The 21,948-nt window shown below is 50.7% G+C and overlaps 1 protein-coding gene across 1 annotated transcript in view; it reads right to left on the minus strand.

The window, feature by feature from the left end:
- The window catches only part of LOC128772128 (thrombospondin type-1 domain-containing protein 7A), an 84,311-nt gene that overhangs the window by 32,703 nt on the left and 29,660 nt on the right, over positions 1-21,948 (minus strand). Inside the window, exons 2-8 of the mRNA XM_053888230.1 lie at positions 13,386-14,220; positions 10,332-10,580; positions 9,598-9,782; positions 6,808-6,963; positions 5,807-6,010; positions 3,378-3,572; positions 945-1,194 (exon numbers count right to left, since the gene is read on the minus strand). Of these exons, the coding sequence (XP_053744205.1) occupies positions 945-1,194; positions 3,378-3,572; positions 5,807-6,010; positions 6,808-6,963; positions 9,598-9,782; positions 10,332-10,580; positions 13,386-14,220 (2,074 nt within the window). The remainder of the gene's footprint in view (positions 1-944; positions 1,195-3,377; positions 3,573-5,806; positions 6,011-6,807; positions 6,964-9,597; positions 9,783-10,331; positions 10,581-13,385; positions 14,221-21,948) is intronic.

The following is a 21,948-nucleotide window of genomic DNA, read 5'->3' on the forward strand; positions in this document are numbered from 1 at the left end:
ATCGCCGAGTCAAACACTGGAACCTTTTCATCCTCCGACACATCCACTGCCGTCGCGCTAGGTTCACAGCGACACGTCGACATCGTGTCTGTCATCAGCCGCTGATTAAATTGCCCCTAAGTATCAATCCCACTTAATTACCCTCATTATCATCAATGAGAAATTATCAGAGCCCAAAACCGCCGGCTTCATTAGGATCCCAGCGACGGAGGGATGATTTATTCCTTCTCGCTCGGCTGTGCCACGGAGATATGAGCGAGGAGTCGTGTCGCGACGCCATCTCTCCATCGCCCACACTTCAGTCACCCACTCTCTGTCCTGTCGCGCCCACCCCCCCCCCGACACCCGCTCTGTTTTCCCAGGGCTGTGAACCTGAGGCTTGTTTTTGTCTTGACCCGCCCATTCATTCAACCCCGAGCAGCAGGACTCACTGAGGGTTGTAGGATTCAGGTATTCCGACCTGTCAAGTTTGGAAAGTCCGGCGACGAGAACCACGCAACAATTCAGTCACATGATTCCCTGGTGACTAGTCAACAGCTCACGCGGAGGCAGCCTGACCAGACAGACAGGGACAGCGCAGCCTCCATCCGAGCCACTTCAGACTCTCCTGCCCTCTGGAACAGATTACACTGATTAGCTTCTCCTTCACCAGAAAGCTGAAGTGTCCAAATCAGTGGGAACCGCTGCGGCGGAGATTTGTCTGAGATGAAGTGAGAGGCCGCTCTCGGACTTGATTGAAGACCAATCATCGCCACGCTGGACCGATCCAGCGAGCACAGACAGTCACAGTGGCTTCTCACCTCTCTGTTCCTCTCAGTTAAACTCCATCTGGCTTGACCTGACCCCGGTTCCTTCAGAGCAGAAACAGCGAGCCGCCACGCTCTCCAGCTAAGCTGGCTTCAGAGTTTTCAGCTACTTTCCTTGGATAGAAAACCAAATCGTACTTTTTTGGCGGCACTTGTCCCACGTTGACGCGAACACAGATGACTTTGCGAGTCTGCATGCCGGTGGCACAGGTCCCTGCCCCGCCGCCGCCGCCAGTCCGAATGCCAGAGGACGTGTTGAGGGATGAGGTGGAAGGGTCGTCGGTGCAAGGCCCCCATGGACCTGTCTGCCAGTGATAGACGGTGCAGGCATGTTCATTGCAGTTCCGCACCTCCTGCAGGGCACTGCTGTTAGGGCAGAGGGCGCCACCTGGTGGGACAAGACCACGGTCACAGGGTAAACAGGCAGTAAACTTTGAGAGCCTACAAGGAAGCATGGCGTGGTGATGTCATGTTAGGTCACGCCGAATCTCTGCCTGGAAAGTTTTAACGTCTGATACAACGTGAACTTCACCCCTAACCTCTTGACCCCCAGATCCCGATCCCGAACACCCCAACTGGAAGCCGTGAGTGTGAAAGTCATTGCTGTCAGAGGAGTGCTGTCAAGTGCTACGGAGGTGTGCGTCTCTCTTCATTTCAAGGTTGCAGGTTGAGGGAGCCAATTTGAGCAAGGAACCCCGGGACACATGGGATGCTCCTTGCCAACATAAGAAGGCCTCATTTACCGATGGAATGGGATGACGAATGTCGTCACTGAACTCCAGTGCTCGCTCGCTTCGTTATAGAAAAAGATTTTAGCGCATTCATGAAACCAGATGAAACGAGTAGCTGGAGGTGACAGAACCTCGGAGAATTATCACTGCGCTTCCTCGCTTCTCTAACGATGTTCTGCACAAGTGTCTGCTTTAGTCTTCCACGACTTTATTTCCATTTGTGAGGGAAGCACAGTCATGGCTGCGACTCCAGCTGGTGGGTTCCAGCAGTTTAAACACACAACCTTGTTGTGTCGACTTCTCAAGATGATGTTTGCCTCGCTGAGTCAGCGCTAGCAGCTGCCGCCGCCACCCAGGACATCTGTGCTCGTGAGCAAGTGAGACAGTCATCTGCCCGGCCGCGCTCACACCCGTCTGTCCGCAGAAGGAGAGCTCCAGTCTTTGATGCTGAGCTCAGGTCACATGATCCCAGTCACGGGGAAGGAGGAGGCCCCTTTCTGGGAATCTCTGTCCAGGAAGGTGGTCAGCCGAAGTTCATGTGAAGTCCAGGTCCGCGATAAAGACTCATCCGGGTGGAAAGAACATCTGGTCGTAAAGGTAGGAGCCTCTCAGTCAGACTATTGATGTAGCCATTAACCTCACTGTGCTTTCCAGTAAGGACACAAGGATGAAGGCGGCGCGGCACAAACTGGGCGCACAAGCACTCCATCATTTGTATTCCGCCCCGCCCGGGTGACGCTCCCGTGGGAGGAATTGGAAATTGACGCCGACTGCAGCTCTGGTGGAGCCACATCATCCGTCTACTGTTTTCCCCTCTGTCACAGTTACGGCCGCGTGTCTGCGACTCATTTCTCTTCTCAAATGTCAGTCAGTCGAGCATTTTTGGGTCGATGCGCCGGGCGAGAGAGGCGCTCTGGTTTTAGAGTAATTGCCGACGCTTACGGCTTTCAGCGCGATTGAGTGGCATTCTGGGGCTTTGAGTCGGCGCACCTGCGTTTCCCAGCATGACTTGGCAAAACCAGCCATGCGAATCGCAGGCCTGCTTCTGCCAGAGCTGCCTGACATCCCTCTCCCGCCCAAAATATTCACCCGGGAGAAGCGCGGAATCATTCAGAAAACTGACTTGACTCTTCAGCTCCTGCCCAGGCGGGGCGCTCTTGGTGTCCTCAACACCAGACTGTGTGCAGACTGTTTTGTTTTTGGACTGTTTCACTGCATTTTGTTTCATCCTTCTCACCTCCCTGCTGCGAGAACCATCATTTGATGAAGCACAGACGTGTCTATTGGAATGACGCAAACCAGAGTAACTAGAACTTTGCTAATTCTCTGCACTACTGTCGACACGCACGCACAAGGGCACACGCACAGAACAGAAACTAGACTGAGATTTAAAATTTTGAGATTTACCAAAAAGTTCTGGGAACTTGGGCACTCGAGAAAGACCTTCAGAAGCAGACAATGACAACATTAGAGAAGAGATTTGATGTGTAGCATCATTTCTCACTGGACCACAACAGCTCCACAAGTCTGTTCGCACAAATCTGAAATCTGCCGATCAAAATGAGGAGTTGGACTCGGACAAAAATCGGACTGGACTGCCGTGTCAGCTGCAGCCCAGTGAGATTCGAGGCTTCATTTCTACTCTAACGCTCTCAACATCACATCTGGAGGTAGGACCAGCTGCTATGTGGACACAGACGTTTACCCTCCATGACAGTGATCCAGGCCACCACCATGGCTGTGACTGTGACCAGCGGACGGAGGAAGGAGAGTTAGTGTCAGGTGTGATCAGCACAAAGAGACGAGCAGGTTCGCCGTCTGGTGTTGAAGAGCCACGTACCTTCACCGGCGTTGTACGCCAGGATAGAGCGAGTCCTCATCTGCTTCCCCTCCATGGTCTTGCTGGAACAGGTCTGGGAGCAGGTGGACCAGGATGTCCAGTCACTGAGCACGCAGTCCCTGGAGCAAGGCACCTCGCAGGGAACCGGCTCCTGAGCAGCAGCGGAGGAGCAAAGGTTGGAGTCCACTGTGGCTCCTGAGGATGAGAGAGGAGACAAACCAGGTTTTTATCTCCCGTGAGTCAAACAACATGCACGTGAGCCGTATCGCACATACAAACCCATGACATCACATGCAGGAACCCAAGCAGATATATATGGCACCCACATAAAAGAATATCTTTCACCCCCTCACACACAAACACACACACGTCCTGCCTATAGCACACACACACACGCACATTTGAAGCCTCTTACTTCAGTAACATCATGCCCAGACCTTCGTCCCAACCATGCACACTTAAGTCGCACATGAACTGAAGCTGAACTGCACTTGCACATACACCTCATGAATATGAGACCACTTGCACATCTGTACTGTGCATCTGCCACGTGACTCAAGCACAGACATGAAGACTCTGTCCTGCAAACGTACGTTTCCTCTTGCTTTTATGCACACGCTTCTTCTGACAACTGGATGTGTTGTACGGTAACATTATGACCACCAGCAGTCGTCATCCAAAGCAGGAGGATTCGATCATAGAAGTCATGTAAAGTTAGCGCTGGCAAGACTCCGCCGTGACTTTGCTCACATTTACTCGCCGGAGGGATTGATTAGTCCTTCAAATGTCTCCACAAATCTCAGTCAGGGAATCGACCGCAGACATTCAGTGAAGTTGGAAACTCCCCTCCAACCGCCGGAGCGAGAGAAACTCGCAGCGCTGTCTCCGCTTGATTGATCCCCTCACGTCCGCCCCCTCCTCTGATGAAAATTGATTTCTTCTGTTTGAGTTTTTCCACCTCCGGGACTTTTCGTGGGTCGTATATTTTGTGCTGCGCTGTCCCGGTCATAAAGGGAAAAGGCCACGCAGTCTGGCAGCAGACGGAGAACACTGGTCGATACAAATGTTATTGAACCTGGATATCGACACTCTTTCAACCCACCCGCCCCCCTGGTCTCGGTCCACTTATATGGACAACAGTCGAAAAACTCCCTTGTCACTTCAGGTTTCCACACATCCCCATCTCCTGGCCACCTCAATGCTGGCTCAGACGCTTGAGGCTCAAGTGATAGTGCTCCACTTCAAATTGCTAAATCAGGCGTCGAGTTCCCCAAGAGACCTCGGCGGCTCACACCGTCCCTGAAGGGTCTCAGGTAAGGTTTTTGCTCAAGTTTAATCGGACATTTCTCGATTTTACAACTCACAAATCTGCTGCACTCAAACAGCATCTGATGCTGCAGGAGGGGTCTGAGACGCCTGTTTCTCCTGGCTGGAGAGGAGTCGCGGGAGAATGTGGGTTAGTGGAATCCCCTCGTGGCCGACGCTGCGGGTTGTTAATAAAACATGGTCCGGAGCGTAAAACCGTCGCTGGAAGGCTTTTCTCCGCTCACTGCCACTCGAGTGTCTTTCAACATGAAGAGCCCACATATATCTGAGCCATCACCACACGTCCCTTCCACGGTCAGACGCGCGGGTGAATGTCAACGCGCCGTTAAAACCCCGTTTTGCTTGTTAGTGCCGATGTGTCCAAGCAACATTTGCAGATGAGGTTTAACATGCTGGAGAGTTCCCCGGCTCCAGGGAGGTTGTTAATGTTTCACTGAGATTTTAACCAACGGATCTCTGAAAGTGTGAAAATCCTCCTCATTAAAAATACATTTTTCATAGTGTTGACAGATCACATGACCATCAACTTCATTTTTCTTTGATTCAGATGTAATGATAATAATTGCCATTGAAGGACCTTCACTGCTTCTTCCTCTTCTTCTTCGTCATCAGCCACACTGCTAGTCCTCTACTTCCATGGGTCCAACACTGTGTCTCCTCTGCACATGTCCCCATCATCTGGCCTCCAAACCTCTCCACATCCCTCAGATCATTTCATCATTTACGATCGTGGCCTTCAAATCACTCCCACAGGATCTTCACGTCTGACTCTTCAGTGACCCCTACTGTCCTACAAAGCTTCTCTTCCACTCCAAAACCTCTGCACTGATGGTTGTCGTGGCAACTGGAGGAAATGCATGTCCATCTGTGGGTGGTCATAATGTTTTGGCTGTTCAAGATGAGCAGAACAAAGTCTGAACTTCTAACAAACTTGGAGACCCAGATGAGCGTCACCATGGCAACAAGATCGTACAGCCGTAGGCGGCGTGGACCACCACGTGCGCAATTCAAGTCGGAACATCGGAAACACACGAATGTTGTTCTGAGAGTGCAAACCTCGAGGAAATCTAAGTCAGATGTCAACTTCATAAGACGGTTCTCACCGTTGCTGTCGACACACTGGACCTGCGGCAGTTGTGTCCCAGGGCCACATGGTTTCTGGTCATCAGGCACACACAGGTCCAGACTGAGCAGGCGCCAGCTGTAGCAGGTGGGCTCATCGCAGGGCAGCGCCTCCACCAGGTGGGGGCAGCTGCCGGGCCCGCCCGTGGGCTGGTTGGTGATCTGTCGTCGACGGAGTTTGAAACCTGCAGCAGGCAAGAGCGGTCGTCGAAGTGTCGAGTCAGCGTTTTTTCACTCAAATTGGTCTTTTTTGATCCACTTTTTTCAGCCATTTCAGCCACTAGCATGTTGGCCTTCAACTCACTGTGTAGTTGCTTTGTTATTCTTAAACATTCTTTTACAAAGAATCTGATTTCTGTGGTTTGTGTTGTGTTTCCTAACATTGTTGTATTTTTTCCTTCCACTAGCTTTCAACTTTCCTCAGCTTCAATCGTTGCTTTACAAAGTTTTAACCCGACAGGGGACACTTTAATGACGACTTTTGTTCTTTTTTTTTGGGCAGTTTTTCCCTGACGCTACTCTTTATCTTACACTCTATTTTCTACTCTAACAACTTTGTTATCGAGATGAACTGCACACGGCTCTGTGGTGGACTGGTTCTCATTCTGTTGCAACATCAGTAAACAAACATCAGTCACATGTGCTGGTGAAACCTCATGGATGGTGGAAGACACTAACAAGACATCGTCAGGCTGGAAACACGGTGGCTCTCTTTTATTCTACAACACAAAACTTCATTTTCAAAGCTTTGTGCATCCAAGCCAGCACTCTTCACAATGACAGAAACGTTCTGATCTCCAGGAATATGAGAGCTTTGGTCTTTAATGCGAAACTAGCATGTAGCCCTGCTGCTCAGTGAAGCACCTTCCTCCCCGTGAATTCTTAACATGTTGGTATTCCATCGAGGCGTCCGTCATCAACCATTCAGCTCGCCAGCTGTTCAACAGGAACTGAAAGACGCGGGTGCGGTCCAGCCACGTACCTTTTTTGGCGGCTTGGTCCTGGCAGTTCTCGAAGGTGCAGGGGCCCCAGGCCCCCCAGGGCGACACCTCACAGTCAGTGGGGCAGGCGATCTGGCACAGCTGGGACCTGTTTGGGATGGGGCCTTCACAGAGCTGGTTCTCCACAGGTTGGGAAGCTAGGACCAACACAAAGACAAATAATGACTTTAGCGTTTAACTTAATGGATTTGCGTCTCGGTGGAGGGCAGCGGAGGAAACTGCTCATGTCTCCTGTTTTGTTTGTGGCCTCTCAGTTAGCATGTCAGAGTGATGAATTAGCGGTGATTACGCTCCCCTGCTAGCATCATATAGCACTTGGCTCTCGGCCCGGCGACACAGAAGAAGCACGACACCGAGGGTGCAGGAGTGACACATCCTGGCTGGAGTTGGCTCCGCGAGGCGTGATTTGGCAGCGGCCTTCGCTCCCGCTGCCATCTTGGATTGAGAAAAGACGTTTGGTGATGCAACTGGTGCCTGAGTGCTCACCGGGGCGCTATGTTGAAGCAGACAGGCGTGATGCCATTAGTGAGAGTGAGGGGGCGCTGCAGTGTGGCAAACCTATCCTGGTGGTCGGGATGAAAAGACCAGGCTTTACTGCAGAGGCGTGTATGAGCGGTGTCGGTCCAAGTGCTGACACTGGAGGCTGACGGCTCCACAGATATGACTAGTTCACTTCACATCTGCGTGAGACATTCGCTTGGTGCTAAGCTCTACCAGACAAATGTCGAGTCAATGTTTGCGCTGCGACAGGTCTGTGTTTCAGGACGTGGTGAGACACAAGAACGAAGAGAATGGACGAGAATTTTTCTTTTTCGCTAGCAAGAAACAAAGTTTCATTTTCAAGAAGAATGGAGGTACAAAGGGATGGATCTGGCCGGGGAGCGGTGAGAGGGGTTCAAGGGAGGCACAGTGGAAGTGGGGGAAGGATGAGGCTGTGGTTATCTCAAAGACTCACCTGTAATCTGGAAGGAGACAGAGAGGAGGGGGGGGACACTAGGCTTCTGCTGTCTCTGGCTCTGACCTGCTGTGATTACAGGGAGAAGCTATTAGCTACACAAACACACAGGGAAGCTATCAAGCCACAACACACACAGCCACAGCAGCAGGGGGCGCCGCACAGGGCACCAATCCACTGCTTGGTTTTTAAGTTGAGGAAGCGCGGCTGACGGCTGCACTCCGCCTCAGGAATGTCTCGTCACTGACCAATTACAGACGGAGACGGGGGAGAATGACATCACTGTCTCTCTGATACCATCTCAGGTCCGACCCGGGCCGCCCCCGTTCCCCTGTAGATTAAGGTTAAGCCCGAGGAGGCGTTAAACTGACTCCCCAAGTCCGGAGTCTCTATCTCTGCCCCTCCGCAGGATCTGTGCGTGAGAGACGGGAGGCGAGAAAGGAAGCGGCGGTTTCAGCAAACTTCTCCGTCCCAACGCGTTCTGGAAGATTACCACCGACAGCGGAGGAGAAATCCTGCGCCGACAAGATAAGGACGTGTGGATGTGTGAGAGCGAGTGTGCGTGTCACGCAGGTTTCAGCAAAGCTCCTCTCTGGCAGCCTCTTCCTGCTCGCCTCGTCATCCGGAATGTTGCGAGGTTTTAGAGTTCGCCAACGTTCGGAAACATCACCGGAACGGATTAAATGTCTATGTAGAAGTTAGATCTGACTGCTTACTTTGCTGCTGACCTTTGGTGACCTTGGATGACCTACACACTCTTTCTCCACACACAAGACTGAAGGTTCATGGTCTCCTGCAAGATATGGACCGGACCACCACCACGACACTCAGAGAACCCGAGACGTCCGTAACGTCCGAGTGGCTTCCTCGTGACTATGAACTCTGATTTCTAACGCAGGGAAACTTTGTGTGACAAATGCCCCGCCAGCCTCCCTTTCCAGAGCGATCCATCACCATATTTTCAGCTGCGTCGTAGACGAATATTAAAACCTTCAAGAGGCACAGCAGGTCTGCGGATCGAGCGTAACGAGGTAAAAGGAATTGGATTTTCCGTTTACGCGGCTGTGATTGCTTCTTTTGCTTTTGGGAATTCACTGCTTCCTCAGTTTCTTTTAAATTTCACTCTTCATGACATCATTAGAGCGAGGACTCGATGTGGTTCCCAACAATGTCATCGACAGAAGACTGGACGGCTGGGCGATGGGCGTGGCCAGCGAGGGCACATCGCCGTCTCCTCTGCTGACCAGCACGCCATCCTGCAGCCCGGCGCCTCTAATCTCAGGCTCAGCTAAAGTCCTTAACACCTTCTGCTGCTGCGTGACTGACAGGTGTCAGGAGCCAGGGACTTTGCGACCACTGACGAGTCTCAGCGGGAGTCACAGTCAGTCTGGCCCCATATTCGTGAGGAGAGATGAAAGCTGGAGCAAGAGGATGTCAACACGCAGTCACAGCGGGGGAGGGAGCGGTGAGGGGAGACTCGGGCAGACGCCACGGATTGTAAACGTGTTTGTTCGGACATGAAGGGCTCGGGCCTGGAGCAGGTGTTTGATGTGAGATCGCCCTAATGAGTCCGAGCTGCCAGAACGTGACACAGATGCTGCTTTTGTTACAGCCGGTTTGGTGCATGGGGCCGTCAAAACGAACATGGCGGTGGCGCTGGTGATGATGTGATGCAAGAGCACGACGGACTTCAGAGTCCAGACTGCTGCATCGGCAGGAAGAGAAACTTGATCCTGAAGACAAAACTTTGTCTCTTCTTCCTCTACTGCAGGAACTCGAGGTCTCAGAGACATCAACAGAGGTTCTCCTCTCCTACCTTTGTCTTTCTCTCGCAGGTCGGCGAGGTAATCCAGCAGCTCAGCGTTGGCCTGGACACAGTAGACCTCTCTGGTCTGCAGTCCTCCTCCACACAGGCCCGTCAGGTTGCCACGCCGACGGTCCTGCTGGCTTAGCAACAGGTCCACCCGGCAGTCACCCCACTCTGTGGTCCTCCAGGTGAAGCTGAGGAGGAAGAGAGCGGACAGTAACAGGCGGCTCAGTGTGCAGCAGCCGGAGGCTTCAACCTCAGAGCTACCTGCCGGAACAGGATGGCGCATAAATGTGACAGAAAGGCCACTTCAATTGTCGCCATCACAAACGCCTGCGTGCTCACTGGAGCTTCGTCACAGTAATTAAATGAGAGAATTAGCACCGACTGGATCAGACTTCAACTTTTCTTTCTGGACCTGAGGCAGCCAGACTTGAAAGGAAAATGGGAGATAAATACAAATGAAGTTTCATCAAACAAGTCGGCAGCGGAAAAGATGAAACTTCTAGGACTGAAAAAATAGATGCGCTTTCTATACAAAGTCATGTCAGCAGAAAAATAAAATAGATTCAAATCTAAAACCAAAAACTAAACACATTGATTAAAAACTAATGATTTATTTTAATGAACATTATGTATCAAAATTTACTGATGATTATTCTCTCTCTTTTTTGAAGAAGAAACTAAACACTTCCGCTGAGCGCTGTTGTTTTCCTCTGCAATCCAAACACAGAGAAACTCACGCGGCGCAGGGCGGGGTGCTCTCCCCTTGAGGTCCACAGGGCTCCGTCTCCTCCAGCGGGGGACACTCCTCCCCCTCTCCCACAGGGAACTGCAGCACCGTCCTGGTTCGGGTGCGGTTTCCTCGGAGGGACTGGGGGTCTTGGCAGGTTTTGGAACAGGGGCTCCAGTCGGTCCAGTCGGTCAGTTGGCAGTCTTTGGGGAGGACGCAGGACTGGATGGTGGGAGGGACGTCTCTCTGGGCGCACGAGCTGGAGGGGCAAGGTTTCCAAAAATGAGCGTTAGCATTAGCTTGAGCGTATGAGGTAGCAACAGCTGCAGTGACACAAATGATCAACATGTCGGGTGTTGAGAGCCACCTTCGCGAGCGACCGTCCGTGGAGGACGTGAATGAACAGATTGCGTTGCGTCAACTTCGACCGCGAGTCCTTGGCTGCCCGGTCATTAGCAGCGACGTTAGCATGAGCGCGGTGGAAGATGGAGCCTCACGTGTGTGAGTCACGACCACAAAACAAATGTGAGCTAGGCTTCTGAGAGCAGCGCTCAGCAGAGAGGAAGGCCTCTTCCCGTGATACGGTTAGTGGAGGGCTGCTCAGCCTGGATGTCTTTCCCCTTGAGGCGATCTGGCTGATGAGCTATTAGTGCTAATTACAGCTCTGCTTCATTTAGAAAGCTCTCATTTAGATGTTGCCTCGGCACTTCACCTCCAGCGACTTTTGGCGGAGAGGAAGGAGCGAGGCACGACTCTCAGCGCCTGCGTCGGATACAAACACCTCTGCAGTCTCCGAAGCGAAGCCACGCTCGGAGAGCTCCCAATTTTTATCAACATGAGCGGCGAGGAGGATGCGACGGACCGAGAGAGACGCCGCTGCTTCACTGCTCGCTCATCGCCAAAGTGGGTCAACTATTATTTTGCTGCAAGTTTGGGAAGCAACTTCAGCAGACACTCGGTTTTACTCTTAATTCCGTCTCATATAGCTCACAGTATCAAAGGAGGCATGCCGTGCCACGGATCGTGCTGAACTGCCAGCTCCAGTCCTCTTCACCAACCACTCAGCTCTTTGAATCATGTGTTGTGTAACAGTTCAGAGACACTGGAGAGGAAAGGTCCCCTGGGCAGTTCTGAGGTCCAGCAGAATAAGGCCTAGACCGTGGGAGTGTTGCAGGAGAGTTGTGCTCACTTGTTGATGGACCGTCTATAACCAAGTCACCCACCTATCATCTGCTTATCTGAGACCTGAAAGAGGTCCTCTCAGTGGAAACCTCCTCAGCTCTGCTGAGGTCAACTTACAATCTCCGCTGTGTCCCGGGTCTGTCCTCCTCCCCACAATAGTCCAGAGGAGAGGACTCTGCCTGAGTCTCACCTGGATGAATGAGTTCCTGACCTGCAGCTTTATCACAACAGAGGACTCATTCTTCTAGCAGGCCTGGACCCAATCTGAGTCTGAATGATCTCGTCCTGCCATGGACCCCAGGCTCTCCTCTGCTGCAGTGTAAAATGAGATATTCTCTTTCTACAGTGGCGGTTTGACTCCAAACTGTCAAAAGTCAACTCTGGTCTCTTGCGTGAGTGAGATGATCTTTTAACAATGTTCATTTGTGTCAGCTGTAACGTCTGAAGTTCCTCTCCGCCGACGTTCACCTCACCATCACTGCAGTTCCCTGGAAGCTGCCTCTCTGACACCGTCTGATCTCCAGGAACGAACCAGTGACACTGTCAGTTTGAGTTAAAACTCATATCAGCGGATCTATTATGTACCGAGCCTATTCATTATTGCTCTGATGCTCAGATCAGATATTTCAAAGGACCCGCGAAAACAACTGGAGCGGCCTCAAGAGCATCAATATTCCGCCTGCTCTTGTTTATTTCTCAGCTGAAATTTGATCTCGGGGAGGAGAAGTGGAACAAACCGGAGTCATTGCCCGGTGTTATGAAGGCAAGAGGCTCCCGCGCCTCATTTTCCATTTCGTTTGAAGAACATCTGGGCTTCTTGTGCTTTTCTCCACAGCCACAGACAAACATCTCTCCATCTGCTGCAACTTGCGTCATGACCTTCCGTGAGATCTGCAGCACGACCGGGGGGCAGCCTCATTTCATCACTTCCAGATCCTCCTGGTAGCATCTCCTCGGAGGGTTACAAAGACTTCCTGACTCACAGTTTGTCAAACATTTCACCTGACTTCAATGAGAGACGAGAGGTGAACACCAAGTGAGGTCCGAGTCAGAACAGAGAGGGAGGGTTGCTTCAGGGCTCTCTGTGGTCAAACAGTTAGCTTTCTGGAAAAGCCTGCTCCTGAGATCGCCTTCTTTCTCCAGCAGACCTTGAGAAGACCAAGTCTGGCGGACAGGGACGACCAGATTGGGGTCAAAGGTAGTGTTAGGGGGCGCCCGTGGTGCACAAGGTAACGCTCGCACTCCAGCTAACAGGCATCGACGCAATTCAGCAGCACAGACACCTCAAATTAAGGAAACAAACTGCGTGTTCGACAGCGAGTCTAATCCCTCGTCATGTCAGAAAGCAGGTTCATCTCCAGTGTGCCGCGATGCTGACGGCAGATTTGGGGAATAAAGCGTTTGATGCCCCATCCAGGCAGAGACTTCTTAGAAGCCTTGTGTATCCAGAGCCAACATTTTGGGTGGAAGCACGCCACTTTGAAGCCGCGGTGATGTCAGGGTGGAGGTTGGCGCCCCACAGCGAGTCTAAAAATAGGATCCGGTGCACTCCAGAGCTCTAACTCAATAACAAAGCTCTGAGGGGTTGGATTCCAGGAACAATGTTGATGTGTTCTGATGGCCCAGGCGTGTATGTAGGTTTGAGTCTCCAGCCCTGTGGAGCTGGGCCCCATGTTGCCCTGCACCATGAAGAATAGGCAGGAAAAGCTGTACAATAAATCAACAAGCCACCATCACAGGTGCTGGAAAGACAGGAGAAATCATGAATGCCATCTTCACGTGTGCCCATACGCCCCAACACTCTCTAAAGAGTTTTGCAAATGTAAGAAAGAGAATTGTCTCTTGGTGAGAACAACAGTATCACAACATATTCAGGACTCACCTGCGCCCGACCGTGCTCCCATTCCTGTGGACGCAGACCACATCCCGCGTCTGGTAGCCCACCTGGATGTCCCAGAATGGACTCTCCTGCCGGTTAAGGCGGTTCCTATTTCGCTTCTTCTGGATGAGCTCCCTCGTCTCAGGATCCTTGACTCCAGATTTCTCTCTTCCTCCTTCGCCTTTCCCTTTCCTTCGTTTGGCTTGACGGGTCGTCCGTGTCTCCTGAAGGACACAAGGAGTCCATGGTCCAACTTTGAGGCTGTACATGTTCTCAGGTCCTTTGCAGGGGCCTGGTTTGCAAGACTGGAACTCAGTGAGGTTGGGACACAAAGCTCCCCCGAAAAGAGGAGGTACCAGGACGCTCCGGACTCGGTTCCGGAGACCGGTCCCACATGTTTTGGAGCAGGAAGTCCATGGAGAATACTCCGACACTACGCAGTCCTGTGGGCACGGGATGAGGCACGCCTGCTCCAGTCGCGGCTTGGGCTCAAAGTATTCACAGATGGTGTCATCCGCCAGCGACCCGTCTGATTTGAGAATACAATCCACGACCCGGGTCTGAATGCCCTCCTCACCGCCGCTGCACGTCGCTGGACGCAGGCTTCCAAAAGTCCGTGCCGAGACAGAGACGCATTCGTTCCAGGCACCGAGTCTCCAGTCGTAAAGGTCCTTGTGCCAGTCGCACACACGGAAACAGTTCCTCTGGTTGGACGGGCGCTCCGTCTGCTCACAGTTGTTGTAGAGTGTGGTCCAGCCATCTACATGGGCACACCACACCGCCCGACTCTGACTGCCACCTGGGCCGCAGTCACTGCCCATGCACCGCCCCCACGGACCTGAGGAAGACAAGAATACCGGGATTTAACTTTGGCCCTGCCACAGCTGCAGGGACACTGAGACACTGGGGCCCACAGCAAGACAAGTGAAGCCAGGAGACCCCCGACAGAACGCACGACACGCTGGACATTTCCAACCCGCGGAGCTACAACTGGAGTGATGAAGACATCAGGCGCTGATGTCTGGTGATGAGGATTCTGGAGTGATCGAGGATGACATTCATGAGACACCAGCAGCTTTCAAACCGGCAATTAAAAACACTTTTATTGGTTTTGGAAACGAGGAATACTCTCCAGTGTCGTCAGAGAACAGTCGCTGACAAACCCCATCATGATGGCACTCAGCTGAAGAGCGCCAAGCAGCCCCAATAAAAGCCAGAGACAATTAAATACCACCGTTCGCTGGTCCACTCGGGATTCCGCTGCACCCGGTGCAGGCGCAGCCTCTGGGTTCAAGGGAATGATTAGGCAATCGTGATTTGAGGTGATCACATGAAAGCTCATTTACAAGCGCCGCAAGAGAGTGGTGCCTTTTATAGAACCACATCAGCAGCTCATATCAGTGTTTCTGTGTTGCGGCGACACCGAAAGCTTGCAAGGAAACGGCTCAATTCCAGACATGCTTTCTGTGTGGTCATCTTTATAGCGGCTCAGTTTGAGTGTCGACTCTTTATTTAGTGTTTTTGCTGGAGAAAGTTGAAGCTGTTCACCGTCGCTTCAGCCATCATCCCGTTCTTCAGCCTGATCGGCTGACAATTACCGAGTCAAACGGAAATGTGCACTCTTCTTTAAAAAAGTCCTAAAACCAACTTCAACTGAGGAGGAGAAAGTGCTTCGGTCGAAAAACATAAAAGAGAGAATGTGAAAGAGAAAAGGTTTGCTGACGCCAGAGAATCTGTTTCCGCTGGGCGAGGAGAGAGGAGACTCATTAACTGGGCCGGCTGTGATCTCTGGACTATTGATGCCACGGCGGGAAGAGCAGATCACTCTAATTAGCTTCGGTGACATTTCAGCTCTTGGACCATTGATTATTTAAGCAGGTGGTCGGACGATAGACCAGACCTGAGTGAAGGAAAATATCCGGCAATAATAGATGCTGAGAGACTGGCTGCAGAGCCACGGGTCTTTCTCTCTCTCGGAATACTGACAACTGCACCTCCTGACTGGCTCTACCTGCACAGGTTCTCCCTCAGAACATGACTCAGTCACAGGTCTACAGCTGCTCAGAGACTCCAGTCCAAGCAACCACTGAGGACACCCTGGAAAGGTGGCCAGTCTTCTCACTTTATTATGAGTGAATTACCTGAAAAAGACTCAGATTCGTTGACTTCCCTTCATGACAGCTCCATTTCCGGAGAGGATGAGTCACCACTTCCTGGAGTTACTTTTATTTTACTTGAAAGGCAGAATTCCTCTCAAGCCCGGGAAACCTTCCGGAGGTTCCGAGGATGAAAAGTCAACTAAAAGGCAGTTTGACTAACAAAGTCGCTACAGATTCCTCTCTCAGTCCCAGCACCTCAGGGGCTGATGCAGGTGCCCCAGGTGTTCCTCAGCTAGACGGTGGTGACCTCAGCTTTGAAGCACTTTAACACCCCGACAGTCTCTGACTCTGACTGGGCCTCCAGTGTCGATTTAATGAATCTCTGACGACGAGCGCTGCAGGACCTCAGCCTCCGTGTTACCATTGTTTTTCAGAACTCTCCGTCTTCAGTGCCACCTTCCTGGTCCCCGTGGCGGCATATGAATTCAGACTTTTTGCTGGTCATGGTTGACGGTTTGCCTTCCAGGATGGAGTTTTAATCCTGACTGGCTATTATTATTGCTTTGGTCAAATTTCCTGTTCCATTTATTACGTGTTTGAAAAGTTTCTTTCCCTTATCAGCTTCAACATTTTTTCAGTTCAGTTCAATTTCTGAGGGTCAAATCTCACCACCTTAAATAAACTTTTTCCTTCTGCAGTGGAGAGCAGAAGGTGACACTGGCTGGAGTGGCACCTACACGTGAATCAGGTCTATGGACGACTGAAATACTCAACCTTCAGCAGATCACCTCTGAACATGCTCAAAACTTCTCTACCGCAGGTCGTCCACTTAATGCGATGTCACCATGGACAGGTGACTGTCCAACCCGCTAGATTGCTCCATCAACACCCAGGTTGGAACCAGCAACCTCTGGATTCAAGTGAGCCTCCGGAATGAATGTCAAGCGACGAGAGTTGTTGGTGTGTTGGAGAAGCAGCGGGATAAAAGTAAGTCCATGTACATGTTGTGTAACCTGCTGCTCTCCCGGGATTCACTCTCCCACTCGGTTCCAGAAAACTGAGTGCCAGTTGAACTCAGATGTCGAGTCTAATCATCACTGAGGCGGAGGATTTCCAGGTTTAACCGACGACTATCTTCATTCCGACTCAAGTCTCTGTCGGAGTGCTGACGGCTCTTTTATAAAGTGCATCCTCACGATGTTCGGCGGGAGTTTGTTTGTGCTGCAACCAAATGTTTTAAAGCGATGGGATTCCTTCGGCAGAACCGCGGTTCTGATGCAGAGGTCGTGGTTGCTCACTCGCGGTGTGATAATTGCGTGTTTGCTCAGCCGTCTGGAAGAAAGAGCAGAACGCGTTTGTTTGCTTGAAGCTACAAAACAAATCCGCGGTCGTGATTGTTGCTGCGCTAAAGAGCAAAGTCAACTTTAATGATATGTTTTCTTCCTGGAGTCACAACACTGCCACAGCAGACTGGCAAGCTCCTGCTCGGGTCTAATGGGTCAGTGGCGCCGAGGTGACCGAGTCGAATACATTACAGAAAGGACCGGCGGCTGGTACTTAACATCTGAAGGAATCATTTTAGCAGCTTAGCATTCATGGATGATTGTCAACCGCTGCTCGCTTTCTTAGCGCCGCAGCCCGCGGCACAGGGACACGTTCCACTCCGGCTGCGGCCCGACCCGCTCATTTGATCTGAATTTCATTACCAGGCTGCTGCATTTGAGACGTGGAGGAGCTCGGGTGACTCTTTCTTCATCAACAAAACATCACAGCGAGGGGTCCGTTTCTGGGTGGAATTAGCACACGCGATTAGCATTCTTCACATTAGCATTCAGTCAGTTGTCAGCCCTGCTGTCTTCAGGCTGGTTCTCCTGAGGTTTCTGCTGCAGAAACTTTTGGCTCACAGACGACTCATGGTTAATATTACAACATATAATGGGCCAATGAATACTTTCATAAGTGCCTCTGCCTTGAACTGGTGATGTTAAAAAATGAAAGTATTATTTTGTTTGATTTTTCAAAAATGAAGTAAAACAGAAAAAACACTAAAAATCAAGGAAAGATAGAAGTTTGAGACACGATGAGAATTGCGGTCTCTCTGCCTCCTCTGCTCACTTTCTCTTCCACACCGTGACGCCCACGGAGAAACTGACGGCTCTGATGTGCGAGGTGATGGTGCTGCTCATGTCACGTGAGTCAAACTCATTTGCTGTGTTGCAACCGACGAGATAATGAGTCCAATAAATAAGAACAACAGATCGTGGGTCGATAATTAAAGAGCTGATTATCTCATTAAGTTCAGAGTGTTTTCTGCGGTGACTGATTTCCAACTGAAGCTCAAACCGGATCGCTGAGACTCCCGCGCGGTGCGCAACGTCTGTGCCAGGCTGCTCGACTTCACGGTCAGAAAATGATTCCAGCGATCAGAATCATGTTTCCTAAATACAGCCCAGCGGCCGCAGAAGGTCACCGTGTTGAGGCCCACTACAGACTTGGTAAATCTGGAACCAGAAGGTCGTGTTGGGGCGAGGCTGGAAGGTTGTCTGTGCATGAGTCAGGGGCGCACTACTGGAGCTGTGTGTGTTTGGACTTGTGGGTGTGTTTTGTTGCGCCTCTGCAGTCTGTCGAGGTAAAAGCAAAGATGAGCTGATGCAAACAAACAAACAGCCCAACAACAGTCCTCCAGCGCCGGCCACTGTACACACTCAGGTGTTGTTGACTCAGATGTGTGCTGACAGATGCCCCGGAGAGCTGGGACAGCCTGGCAAGAAAACCAGAGGCCGCGAGCGAGAGGATGAGCGCACACAGCAGGGAGTTTTACTCTTCTGGATTCACCCTCGTCTGCACTCCACACAAACCCGTGACTCGCTGAGCTGTTTTCAACTATTCATCTGCTGTCGATTCAACCGCGGATGGGAGCGACTGAATCAGTCATTGCTTCTCAGATGAGCAGACGAATCTCCTTCCTTTCATGTCCCTCTAAAATGCAGTTCACGGTTTCAACTTCGGCTCAGGACCTGAACCTTCATCATCAAACTTTGTTTTGAGTCAAGAAAAGAGGTTCAAAAGTTAAAAACCATGTGCATTCCCTTGTGTGTGTGTGTGTGTGTGTGTGTGTGTGTGTGTGTGTGTGCCTGGTTTAGCTATACTTGCGGGGACCAATCGAGTAAACACTATATTAAATTGTCCAAATCACCAAATATTTATGTAATTATTATTATATAATTGGGTTTCAGTTTGGTTGAGAGTCGTGGTTAAGACTGGCCATGGGTTTGGATGGTTAGGTTCAGGGTGAGAGGCTGGGGAAAGTCAATGAAACGTCCCCACAAAGACGTACAGGTGTGTGTTCAGTAGGTCTGTGCGATGCATCTGATCATCTTAGTCGCAGCCTCAACACACGTGAGAAAAATGACAATAAACGAACAGGCTTTAATGAAAAGCTCACACGTCCTCAGGAACATATTCGTGTGTGTTAGAGTGAAACCTTCCATGAACATGAGGGTGTTAATAGACAAACAGCGCATCCTGATGAAGACTGGCTTCAGCTACACTGAGCTGTCAAGTAAACAAGACAAAAATAGCTTGGGCTTTTGAGGAGAAATGTAAAAATCCCGGATTTAAACTGAGATAACAACCTCCCGGGTTTGACCTCTCCAAGAAAACACTCTGATTTGTGCTTTCCATCCGTGTTTGTGTCAATTTCAAATACATTACGATGTTTTTTTTTCCCCAACGTGGGCGGCGTGTTGGACGAGGAGGAGAATGTGATTAACCTCCTCCTCACGTCTCTGCAATCGTCTTAATTCATCAGCTCAAACTGCCGCGAGAACGCACTTCAGACAAGCTGCAACTGAAAGGAAAGCAGAACATGGAATCACAATTCTGGGTGATATTATATGTTTAAGCTCATCAGCGTGAAGTGCTCCGGGCACACGCTGATATCCAGTCGTGGTTGCTGAAGTTGGTGCAAGCCATGACGGTGTGTACGAGCTACTCTTCTCCCTGCTGCTACATTGGTATCTTAGTTTATATTACTGTGTAAGTACTGGATAAATACTGGAGGGTTTTTTTCCCAAGTATAATGAAGCCCCGGATCTGTTGTTGGAAGACTGCCTGGAATGTTTTCCAGCTGAGTGATGTGTGCGACTGATGATTCTGACAGTTGCCCATCTGAAGGTCCACTGGAATATTCACAATGTTTCTCTACACGTGGAGTCAGTGGATTACCGCGATGATGTTAACGGCGGCGATCATTGCGTCTACAGTTTCTGTAAATCCTTCTCTGATACAAACATCCTGCAGTGAGCTTGTAGTCGCAGATAATCTTTTGATCTCTATTTTTAAGGATTAACTCGTGCTGCGTGGATTTTCTTAATGGGGAAGGCGGAAGACGAAGAAAAGGGAATTAAACGCCAGCCGAGGGAACAATGCAGCGCCAGTGTGTTTGCATCTACGTGTGTGTTGCTGCCGCAGGGACTTCTGATGTTGTTGCTTTATTAGGATGAATTTAACAATCACGCGGCGAGATCTTCCGCCCAGGGAGCTCATGTGTCTGGGATTAGATTACACCTCCCCCACACGCATTGCCTTTTACCTTCATCTGGATGATCCTCGAGTGGGACCCTAAAATAAGACCAACAATGAGTCATCGTGCTAACATGCTAAAGGTGAACGTAACAGACTGTACAAGAAATGAAAGTGCTGCTAATGGCCCACAGCTTATGAACAAGCCGCGGCAGTAGCTCTGAGTCAGAAGCATGAAGGAGAGTGAAAATAGAGCTCACTCAGATAAGAAGGTTCTGGAACACCAACACCAACAGGCACATCTCATGCCTCCCTGTCGCCGTTCACTAGACAGCTCCACACAAGGAGTGATGGAAACCACACTCTGAAAAGCGTTGAGAGTCATGGCTGGCAAAGTGAGTCCGAACCTCAGGTGAGTCCAGTTGTAGGCAAGTGAAGAACAGGACAGCCAGCTATAGTCCCAACAGGTGATTCCAGGGGGACAACAGACAAGACAGAGTTATGAGTCACAGCAGGGGAACTTCAGTTCCAAACCCATAAAAAACAGAAATTGCTGTCTCATTCTGTGGACTTCATAACCGCACAATCAAGTCATCTTGAACTTCCTGGAGGCGCTGCACTTTGTCAACAGTATTTGACTATGTGATTCGGAGGGAAGTCTGCCCCCCATAGTGAACTGTATCTGAAGCATGTTGTGCTGGTGAGTCCACCAAGCACTCACTAAACAAGCCCTCGGATCGTCATTGCTGCTCATCCTGATAACTTCCACCTCAGAGACGGTGACACTGAGAGGAGGAAAACGCAGCTTCACTTGAACCTGTGAGTCATGAAACCACTCTTCAAATGAGAGAAACGTCTTCAGCTTCTCACATGAATCATTCACAGCTGAATCCAAATGCTCTTTGAATCACATTCATGGAAACTAATCACAGAGTAAACTAAAATCCACAGCCTGCGTTTCTTTTTTTTTTGTGGTGTTTAAGGCCTTGTGGTTAATTTTCCGCTGACTTGACAGAAAATTAAATAATCATCGGTAAACAGCGTGTTGTGATTAAAATGCGAGAAATTGAAGCTGCTGCGCTTTCCCTTTCCTTGGATTAAAGCGGCGCGTTGCAGTGTGAGCGACTGGATCCACAACCGCACGGACAGTTGTTCATAACCCGTCGAGGTCCAGCGTCCAAGAATCTGTTGAGGCAGCAGTAGGTAGGAGGTTTTTGGACCGCAAGCACAAATATCACAGCCAAGTTGGATTCCGAGCACGTCCACATGTACACGCTGTCTTACATTACAACACACACACACACACACACAGCAGGCTGCAGCCGACAGACTGCGATGGTACCACCACATCGACCCACCGCCTTCTGTTAGCCCTTTTCATGCTCACCCTTGTATCATGTAGCCGGTGTGTGAGATCAAAAGAGAATACGGAGAACGGCATCGCAGAGGAAGCTGCTCATCTCGCCAAAAATATGTCCCGGCAGACGACTGGTGCGAGATGGTCTGCCTCCAGTGAGCAGGATATAAAACATCAACTGATTAAATCACTCCCGCCTTCTTCTGCAACCAATCGACTCAATTCCATTCAAACCACAAGCATAAATGCAGTTTCCAGACCCTCTCCCTGTCCATGACTTGACCCCGTTGTTTACAGTCACTTACAGTTGATGGTGGAAAGAATGAGAGCCAGAGGCCGAAGCTCTCGACTCAGCAGCACCTTAAGAGCCAGGTGCTTGTGATGGACCTCTGATGGTGTCACGGTCTGCAAAAGGTCCAGTCCTGAGGTCCTTCCATGAGAGCAGCTGGAAAGGTCTGGAGCACAGGCTTGCACCCACCTGGGCGTGAAGCCTGACAACACCAACCCTCCTCACCTGGCATTTCTATAAAAAGTGCATGCGTAATTTATTCATGGGAGGCGGGGGTCAGGGGGAGGAGGCGGCGGA

The sequence above is a fragment of the Synchiropus splendidus genome, chromosome 15 (assembly GCF_027744825.2).
Source record: "Synchiropus splendidus isolate RoL2022-P1 chromosome 15, RoL_Sspl_1.0, whole genome shotgun sequence".
In the NCBI taxonomy this organism is placed as follows: Eukaryota; Metazoa; Chordata; class Actinopteri; order Syngnathiformes; family Callionymidae; genus Synchiropus; species Synchiropus splendidus.